The sequence below is a fragment of the Odontomachus brunneus genome, unplaced genomic scaffold (genome assembly GCF_010583005.1).
Source record: "Odontomachus brunneus isolate Ranch 3 - 2012 unplaced genomic scaffold, Obru_v1 Obru_scaffold_072, whole genome shotgun sequence".
Classification (NCBI taxonomy): Eukaryota; Metazoa; Arthropoda; class Insecta; order Hymenoptera; family Formicidae; genus Odontomachus; species Odontomachus brunneus.
Genome location: NW_022639522.1, coordinates 612,292 through 622,787, shown reverse-complemented (window position 1 = coordinate 622,787; position 10,496 = coordinate 612,292). Strand labels below are relative to the sequence as shown.

The 10,496-nt window shown below is 36.1% G+C and overlaps 2 protein-coding genes across 3 annotated transcripts; both read left to right on the top strand.

Annotated features, from left to right (window-relative positions):
- Nucleotides 1-1,217: 1,217 nt before the first annotated feature.
- LOC116847011 (cell death-inducing p53-target protein 1) lies at nucleotides 1,218-2,019 on the top strand. The gene is made up of 2 exons (XM_032821547.1): nucleotides 1,218-1,332; nucleotides 1,859-2,019. The coding sequence occupies exons 1-2, from the start codon at nucleotides 1,218-1,220 to the stop codon at nucleotides 2,017-2,019; spliced, it is 276 nt and encodes a 91-aa protein (XP_032677438.1).
- Nucleotides 1,872-9,143, top strand: LOC116846975 (chromosome transmission fidelity protein 18 homolog). Of its 2 annotated transcripts, none has more exons than XM_032821459.1 (12): nucleotides 1,872-2,015; nucleotides 2,074-5,217; nucleotides 5,390-5,608; nucleotides 5,700-5,835; nucleotides 5,948-6,134; nucleotides 6,209-6,633; nucleotides 6,718-6,960; nucleotides 7,178-7,518; nucleotides 7,633-7,874; nucleotides 8,179-8,441; nucleotides 8,506-8,770; nucleotides 8,869-9,143. In XM_032821459.1, the coding sequence occupies exons 2-12, from the start codon at nucleotides 5,136-5,138 to the stop codon at nucleotides 9,076-9,078; spliced, it is 2,613 nt and encodes an 870-aa protein (XP_032677350.1). In that variant the 5' UTR covers nucleotides 1,872-2,015; nucleotides 2,074-5,135; the 3' UTR covers nucleotides 9,079-9,143. The 2 variants fall into 2 exon arrangements, with proteins under 2 accessions (XP_032677350.1, XP_032677349.1); XM_032821458.1 differs by having other exon boundaries at nucleotides 5,691-5,835.
- The last annotated feature ends 1,353 nt before the right edge of the window (nucleotides 9,144-10,496 follow it).

Here is a 10,496-nt window from a genome sequence, read left to right as displayed (position 1 = left end):
TTTCATACATCAACAACAATAATAACACAAACGACTCTTATATATATATAATTTATACAACACGTAATGGTTGCGTTTAACAGTTTAATTTTATATAAAACGTTTAATTTTATTCTCCTATTTAATATATTAAATAGGAGAATTCAGGAGAAGCAGGATGAGATTGTGGAAGGAAAGAGAAAAGAACGACACACACTGTGTCTCAATCATGAGAGATATTTAAACGTTAAAAAAGAAAGACAGAAAAGAAGAAGGAGAAGAAGACAAACTTGCTCTGTCACATATTGCGTGAATGGCAACTTTTACTATTTATTCTGTGAGAACGAGCCGTGTGATTCTCTCAGTGACGATGACGATGTGAATTGGGGTTAAGCCTCAGAAGCTTCGTGGAAATAAGCGATATCGCGGCGCCTACTACACTTGCGCGATATCATCCATTGTTTACGCGGAATCAGGAGCGGCTCGGGTTTACCATTGCGCGTATGCGAGTGCCGCGTGTGTGTGTGTTTAAAGATTAGGAACAGTGGTCGAGCGTGATAATTCACGGTGAATCGATTTCCTTGTGTCTACACGACGGTAAGTGATTATGACATAACGTTATGTAGCTTGTTACACAGCGTCATGTCTGTTCGCGACGAAACAGGGCGGGGATGTCATTCGGGATTCGCGTTATGAATTTCGCAATCGACTCGCACATATTCGAACAATGGCCTTGGGCGTGAAGCGACCATCTATTTTATTGGTCTCTAATCTTTCTATGATCTCACCTCTATGACTTCATTACCACGATCTTGCTCGTTTTCATGAGTTTTCGTGGAAAATTCGATTTGGACATAAAATAACCGGGCTGCTATCGTGTCACTTGCCGAAAATTTATAATCCAATTATGTCCCCATGATGACTGTTTTATTTTTGCAACTGTTCAGCTTGTTTGAACAATTGATGATGCTAAATGATACATATTAATGCATAATCGATAATGTTCTTGTCTGTATTATCTGTATTAATCGATATTATTCTTATGTGATTGTATATTTAAATGTCAAGACCTTTCTGATTTCAATACATGTATAGTTATATGTTATTGCATGATATGTTGTCATATCTTCTGGTCATATTGATAAACTAATAATAATATAACATTAGTGGGAGAAGAAGTTGTATATTGACAAGTGTGACATTCTAATAATACCAGATAAAGAAGTCTCCTGTGCAATATGTATAAAAACGGACCACCGCCACCTTATGAACCACCTCCATATGCCCCACCAGCTTATTCTCAAACTGTAGGAGGTGTTCCACCTGCCAGTCCTTTTACACCTGCACAGACATGTAAGTTATTTAAATATTGGATACAAGTATTGAATACAAGTATTGTTATATTTAAAAACCAAAATTATTAATATAAAACAAAGTACCACAAAGTGCATGTAACAATAATGCAGCAAATAGAAGTAGAAAGCAGTAGAAGTAGCAGTAGAAGTAGGGAAAAAACATTAGGCAAACACAAACATTATTTATACCTTTCTTCCTTTATATTTCTTATGTAAAATCTAATAGCAGAAAGTAAATATTAGTTATCGATGTGTTTCTCAACAAATACGACTTAAAGCATAATTTCTATGTTTTTATTTATTATATATGTTTTACTTTACTACTCTATTGACTGACAATTTGTTTTGTATTAATAATTTTGGCTAAGGATGACCACAAGAAATGGTTGAAATGTTGATATTTTATTAATTTATATCTGTGTGTATTTTATATTATGAAATACAAACAAATTACATTTGTAATTGGCTCTCATTGTTCTTATTATATTTTTTTGTATTTAATTGCGTTATTATATCTTATTTAGATGCGAATGGACCTACCATAGTTACAACCATTGTGCCTCTTGGACCTGGATCCACGCATACAATCTGCCCACATTGCCACGCTGAGATCGACACAGCAACGAAAACGGAACCCGGCATGATCGCCTATATTTCGGGAGTCATCATAGCGTTGTTGGGGTAGTTACAAAGAATATTCAGATTATACATTGCATCATATATATGTGTGGTTGAAAAGTTTCTTCCTTTCTTCATACTTAGATGTTGGTTAGGATGCTGTTTAATTCCTTGTTGCATGGACGAGTGCATGGACGTTCATCACAATTGTCCAAATTGTAAAGCTTACCTGGGGCGTCATAGAAGATAAAGAAATGGATACTGCGTCAGCGTCTACAGATTGCATTTGTACGTTGAGATATATGCCTTTGACGCCACAATTCCGAACGGATGTATCGAACTTTACCTGGCACCTGTACAGTCTGGGAATAATTCTCTGTGAGAGAGTACTACGAAATGCAGTTCTACGCGGATTTAAGCTAGGTCTTCATAACGAAGGTCCTCATGCACGCTGTTCATATAGCATAATTTTAATTCAATACCGTTGTTCTATACGCCTACGATAATCTCTGCACGAAATTTGATATAACTTTTTTGCACATCTTTGTAAAAATATTTATTGTGCTTTTGCACAAAAGGCTGACGCAATCTTCTCCATATTATGATACGTGCAGGATTTTGGGTAACGTGAAACTTGTTTCACACTGTTTATCTCGGGACACTTGCGTGTACACCCGATCATTAGGGAAGGGTATGTTGACACGAATCGTGCTTCCATATCAAGAGGTGTGCAATTTTAATATAACTATGTCAATATTATAAATGTACGACAGTTTGTTTTGATAGCATTGATCTTTACAAATTAATTGATTTGCGTCGAATCTCCACTCAGTCGTCATCGTCGTTAGCCTCTTGCGTTGGTATTTAATCGACACTTGGGCGGCACATATGTGTCTATGAATTCGGTAACCCACAGTTTGCCTAGGAAATTCTCTTTACAGACCACAATACATTTGTTTCCATGTAATTATGTAAAACAAACGAGATTTGTTTATATGCGGATATACCAAGAAAAATGTTATACACATGTAACGTTGGTCGCAAACATATTAAGCAAAGTTAAAAATATATTAATATATTAAATTTTGAGTAAAGATGTACTTGAGGTCGGTGCATTAAACATGTGTGACACTGATTGCGAACATGTTGAAGTTGACGCTTAGAAGGGACAAGAACATACATTAGCATTGCCTCCAGAAAACTTACTTTTCTCCGAACGGTACTTTACGCTTTTTCAACATATTTACTAAGCAGTCGCCATTTCTTTCAACATGCCTTTAGTATGCTGGGTCGTTTAGTTGTTGGAAAAATATAAACCACTAAGTGTTGTTCGACAAAAAATCAGCCGTGCAGCACAGAGCGCTTACCGAGCTGCTTTTTCTGCTGAACACAACCAGCACGTGCCTAAGACGCGCTGAACGATCTGGACTTGTAAATAGTGGGACATTTGGGAGACGTGATTCCAACGCAAGGAGGTAACGCTCGTAGCGTGATGTTGAGATAAGTTAGGGACGGGTGAACATCAATGTACGTGCAGATATCTTTACGTTTCCCTCCAATGAAAGAAACTCTGCAATTAGAATCTGTATTAGGTATTAGGTTCGGACATAGTATTCTCATTTGCATAACAATTTGCATACGTTTCTTCCGACGAAGTTATGAATGCATTAATGTGAGTCACGATTGCTCACGCTCTGTCTGCACAGACATGCCAAGAACGTTACAAGCACGTCACTACGACGTTATTACGCCACGTTATGCTCACCACGTCCAGTGCTGTCAGGGCGAGCTTGCGTGGTAATCTGTTCGACAGAAATCGAATGACAGTGTGACAGTACAAATTAAGTTTTTTTTTTTATTATATTTTTACTTGCTAGATAAAAGTATAATGATGTTTACTGTAGGTAGGGACTTGCAATCGTGACTATTTGGTGCGCTTCTAACTTAATCGGGAAAAGCGTATGTAAATCGTCATGCAGTTTATTAGTTAATCTCACTCAATAAACCGTCCAGCTTTGTAAAGATAGTTAAATAGTGCCATCCGGAATCTTAACATTTATTGCTTGAGCGTAACTGACGATGACGCCCGCATTATTTAAATATTAATACGTTAATTTAATTGTTCAAAGCTTGTGGAGGTTGTAAAATTTGTTATGTTCGCTTATGAAATGAGAAAATTAAATATGAAAAAAATAAACAAATGAAATTACATATATATATTATACATACGTACAATTTTATATTAATATAAAGCGTAAAACACATTGGAAGCGCAAGAATATGACCGAATGCTTTAGTACGTGCAATAATAGAATTGAGATATCATAGAGAGATGAGCTTGATATTGTTTTAAGAAATTTATACGAGCTAATATCGCTACGAAAATCTCCGACACAGCGTGCAAAACATGGCGCGCATCAGATCGAATCGCAATTGCAACGAGACTAAGCACCTTCACTCGTTCTGACCTCATGTGCTCTTACTACAAGATATTTCTATTTTATTAAATATGTAAAAGGTTGTAACGAATAAACGAAAGAAGACATTAAACTGATATATTAAAATGCAAATTATATACACGCGTGCGGTACATTCTTACCTCCTTGTAATAAAATCTATGTTTATTTTCTACAATATGTAATAATCTTACATGATTTTAATAAGAATTGTAGTAATGTAATTTTGATAATTCTGTTAGAGTCATATGATTAGTTTTGGGAGAAGAAAACAAGAATTTTGCAGTATAATAAGCAATTTCTTGATTGAATTCTTATCGTGTCAGTTTAGACACATTATTTCTAAAATTAGTTCTGCAGCCTCCTCTACGAGTCGCCACTGTTTTCACTCCAAAGAATTTAAGTCGTAGTACAACTCAACGACAAGTCAGACATACCTTTTGTATAATGCGAAAATTATAACGCTATATTAATTACTGCACCACAGTGTTTATTTTATCCTTTTCTGTATTTCCTGATGTTCCCGTAAGAATTTATATTAAGGAAAAAAGGAGATTAATGTAAATCATAGAAAATGCAACAGAAAGAACAAACCTATGCATATGCGTCATGTGGAATGTGATAAAAGGCGGGAAAAAACGTCAGGCAAAGTTGCGTCGCGAAAATGCCAGTTATTTAATTAATTTGTTTACGCGCATTATGATCTTGATTGCTGTTAGGTTACACGATGGCCGACGAATTTCCAGATCCGGACGAAGAATTCGATTTGATTCACCAAGCAGACTACGAGGCTTTGAGAGACTTTGAAGGTAAATAGTACGATTATATTTTACACATTCATGCAACGATTTTATTTTGACTAAGATAAACGCGTATAGAAATTTATATAAATAACACATTTTTCATATATTTATATCAACAAGTCTATATTTTGTATTATAATTGTGTTACTAACTTGTAATTGGTTATAATTACATGAAGATGAGTTCATAAAAAAACAACCATCACAACCATCACAACCTGGTCCCAGTGGAATATCTCAAACGACAAACAGAAACAAACAGCAAACCAGTGTTGAAATCTCTACTCCTGTCAGTTGTGATTCAATTATTGACAATAATAAACCTAGCTGTAGTAGGAAACGTACTTACGAAGAACTGTTTGGCGATATCAGTGATCTCTTAGGAAATGATATCTCAGGTATGATAAATTTATGGATAACTATGTGCTGGATTATATTTCTCATCTTGTAAATCATATCTTGAAGACCAGATATTATAAGAATTTTCAGTCGATTCTGAGGAACCAAAGGACAAGAAGCTTCGATGGGACCAACCTCAGGATGTCATTAAAAAAATATTAAATGCTAGACAACTGATGTATGAACATACTGGCAGTACAGTGGTGAGGACAAGGTACAATGAAAAGTAAGTAAATCAGTAACATTTCATAGTCATATTTACATACATTTTAATCATTACAATGTAAACTTTGTTTTCAATATAATATATAATCTTAATTTTTATCTGCTTAATATAGCAAGAAGAATTCCATTTCTTTGCGAGTTCCACCATGGAATTTTGTAGCAGTCACAAGAACATATGACTCTCAACGTCTCTATGTCAGAGTTAGAAATGTGCAGAATGATGTCAAACAATCTACCAAGCTAATTAACAATCTACTCTCTGTACCCTACAGACAGTTGAAAGCTCAAGCTGAAGAAGTTGTACGTCTATTTTTGAACTTTCTTTTTTAATCATATCTTTAAGCGATAGTACTTATTACATCATAATCTTGTAGATAGCAAAGAAGAAAGAATTATCGATGCAAACAGCGACAGATCCACAACAGACAAGAGACGTAGTCAACGACGAATTATGGGTCGATAAGTATCGACCACGATCCTACATAGAATTACTGTCGGATGAAACCGTTAACAGAGAGCTCTTACATTGGCTGAAGCTTTGGGACAAGATAGTATTTAATCGAAACGTCAATAAAACAAAGAAGAAGACAAAAATTTCCCAGTTCGGGGCGAAAAAAGACCAGAATGACGAGGAAGTTGAGGAAGTGGATAGTAAAGGATATCCATTGAAGAAGATAGCTTTACTCAGTGGACCACCAGGATTAGGAAAAACGACCTTGGCTCATATAGCGGCAAGACACGCCGGCTATAACGTTGTCGAAATCAACGCGAGCGACGAAAGAAGTCCGGATACGTTCAGGTAATACATAAAACTTGTGCTATATAATTCGTGTGATTACATTGTCTTATTACGTTTACATTGTGTTATTGCATTTTCGTTTAGGCAGATCCTTCTCGCATCGACAGAAATGAGAGCTGTGATGGGTGCTGATCCGCGGCCGAATTGTTTGATCTTCGATGAGATCGACGGCGCACCGGCTGCGTCCATCGAGCTTCTATTGAAATTTGTCCAAGGGAAACTGGCACCGAAAACTAAAAAGGAAAAGGGTCAGCCGGAAAAGACATCAAACGGCTGTACGCGCCCTGTGATGTGCATCTGCAACGAACCGTACGCGCCAACGTTAAGGTGATTTTAATTAAAAGTGCTAAGGCCCGGCTGCACCAACCTAGTGGTAAGCTAACAGTGTTGTTTTTCCTTCAAAATAAACAAAAACATATGATTTAACTATTAATTAGCTTATTAAGAGATTGGTACAACCGAAAACCTGCATAAGAAAAATTAACAATTGTCTCACATATAATACTTTGACCTGGAAGCATGTCTCATATCTTGAAACTGACAGAACGTTGAGAGCTGCCGCTGTGATAATACCAGTGCCGGAAGTAAGTCCCTTGAGATTAGCTGAACGTCTAATGGAAATAGGGAGGAAAGAAAACTTGAACTTAGATTTCGGCGATCTCGTCAAAATAGCAGAGAGATCCGCCTGTGACGTACGATCCTGCGTAGGAGCGATACAATACATGGGTAATACTGATTTAAAGGATAACTTATCTCTAGGTCTTAAAGACACTCGTAAAAACTTATTCGACTCTTGGAAAAGCATCCTAACGATCCCTATGCACAGAGGAGGAATCGTTCCCATTTCCGAGAGAATCGAGAATATCTTGAAAACGGTGCAAAATGGTAATTATACGAGAATAATCCTGTGTGGCTTATCATAACTAGGAGCAATTCGGGATCATTACAAATTTTAATGTAAATATTCAAACATATTACAATCGAGATACTTTCCGTCAGGTGAAACGGAAAAGTTGGCGCAAGGAATATTTCATAATTATCCTGAAATATGCGACCGAAAACTCGACAATATGTCCACGTCGCTGGAGTGGTTTCAATTTTACGATCTGATAACATCGCTCGTTATGCACAAGCAGGTCTGGTCGCTCATGCCTTACACCAATTACGGATTCATTGCATGGCATTTGCATTTGGCGCGCACGCAGAAAGTGAAATTATCTTATCCTACGGTTTTCAACGAAGTGAGTATTAAATCCAATCAACAGACACAATGTGTGTAAACTTATCATCACTTTGTGTTATTATATAAGTGAACTTATTACTGGGTCTTGTAATAAGTAATTTTGGATTTTCCAGATAAAAAAGGATTGTATTTTTATACCGTTATCATTTTATGAAATAACATATGCGAAAGATGTCAAAAGATTAAAACGACACATGCAATATGTCAAAATGATAACGACAAAAATACGAACATTTCATTTGACCTGAAGAATCCGAAATTACTCATTGCACAACTCAATATTATTTAACATTGTGCCGTAGGTGACTCAAAGATCAGCGAAGAACACGGGTATTCTGACGGCGATACGAAAAGCGTGTGGACGTGACGCTTTCACCTTGACTATGGATGTCGCCAGTTTCTTGCCGGATCTTCTGGCACCAAAACTACGCACGGTTCCTTCTCACTTATATTCATCGAAAGAAAAGGCTGATCTCGTTAGAATAGTGAACGTGATGCTCGAATTTGGCTTGTCCTTCGTGCAAGAGAAAAATCCCCAAGGCGGATATATTTACAACATAGATCCGTAAGTTATAATAGTGATAACTTTGTGAATAATCTTTAGAAAAGTAATTGTGTTTCTTCCTTAGAAACATTTTGGACATCGGTATTCTTCCTAACTGCAACGTGCATCGGTGTCTCGCGTACGCTGTACAGCAGATAATCACGCAGGAACTGGAGGTTGAACGTTTGAAACGTGCGAGTATCTCGATGGGTCTCGGTGAAATTAATAATACTGAAAATGTAACGAATTCGAAAAATCCTGTGATTACAGAAAAAATTCAAGATAAATCTTCCAATGGTTCGACTAATGCTAAACAATTTGGGAAGAATGAGACATCGTTAAAGGAAGTAGTGAGTTGTCCCACTTGTTTTTTTTATATGTAATATAACTAAGAAAGTTTACAGTAATATTATCATCAATTTTGCGTATTTCATGGCGATTATTTCAGGTGTACAAAGATTTCTTTGGGAATATTATCACAAGTGAGAACAAGAACGCTCAGAAGCAGAACAAAACGACCAATCGTATTTCACCGAGGTCTCAAAAAGGATATTCTCTAATGCAAAATGTCTTAACAAAGCATGGAATATGGTATAAATATAAAGAAGGTTGCAACAACGCCGTTCGTCGAAGTGTGTTCATGGAAAAATTCTTGTAGTGGATTAATTAAAAGATTTTTATAAAGAGATATAAATAGAATAAAACGAAAAAGAAGTGTTACTTTATATTTTTAACTTTGTAATATGAACTACTTGGATACACTAAGTGGTCGCGTAATATCAAAATTTTTACATCAAGTCTGTTCTTTTTAGCTAGACTATTTGAATTCGTACATTTGGTGCAATAAGTTACAGTAAAGCCAGCGGCACACAATACTTGTTTTCGTATTGGTTTGCTTGCTGGATGGAAATATTCTGTTCTGATTGGCGCATCTGTGAAGATGGATAGAAATTCACCAATCAAAACAGAGTATTTGCACGCAGCAAGCAATCCAGCATGAAAACAAGCACCGTGTGCCGCTGGGTTTATAGCGAATTCGGTTGCTTGCACTAGTGCGGACTGAGTGCATACTAAGGCTTGTTCATAGTATGTTATTATATTTAAAGTATTATTGTTTTAAATAAATTTTCAAATATTTTTAATCATAATATGATATGTATAACATCCGTACGAATCATACGAGACCTACAAGCATGTTCTCTCTCATCCCGCATACCTCAAGAGGCAGCACGCGTTTCAGATAGTATATATTTTAGTGGTCGAGCGTCAAACTCGTACGCAGCACCTTTGCACATAAATCTAAATCGTTCAGATTTCAGCATCTTGATGCTATTAGGGCAATATTGCATAATAGAATCCGTGTCTCTTTCTTCCTACGAATATATGTAACACCCAAAACCCTTTTTTTTTGTTTTGCTCATATTGCATTTGCAATTAGAGATATTAATGCAATTAACTCCAAGTTTTGTTTGTAATATTCATTACTGATAATGCTATTGCATTTTAATAAGCACAAATGATGCCGATAATTAACAGATATTTTGTAATACTATAACACCACATAGCGCGCGCCACTTTAGCCTTTTCGTTGTACTATTTACAATTTATATTACAATACTCGTTTTTATAAATTATATTCCCAGCAAACACAATGTTACATATAACATACATGTTAATTATAATTTCCTATTCAACAATGTAACTGTTATATAACACGTATATTATATAACAGTTACATTGTTTGTTGAGTAAGAAATTACAACTAACATTTATGTTACATGTAACATTGTGTTTGCTGGGATTACAATAAATATCAAATTTATATGACGCGAACAACACAACCTGATCTGTCACCGCGGCTGACAGCTGCAAGCGGCACGAATTCAACTGCGACGGGATCGAGACAATCGAGACAGTCGAGACGGCCAATTAGCGTCGCGGAAAAAAGGCTTCACCCACTTCGATACATTCGAGATTTTCATAGTTAACACATACTTTTTCTGATAGGATCTTGCAGTTTTTTCTAAATTGCTAATAAATATCTCGAAATTTAACTGACAGTTCAGTAAGTAATCA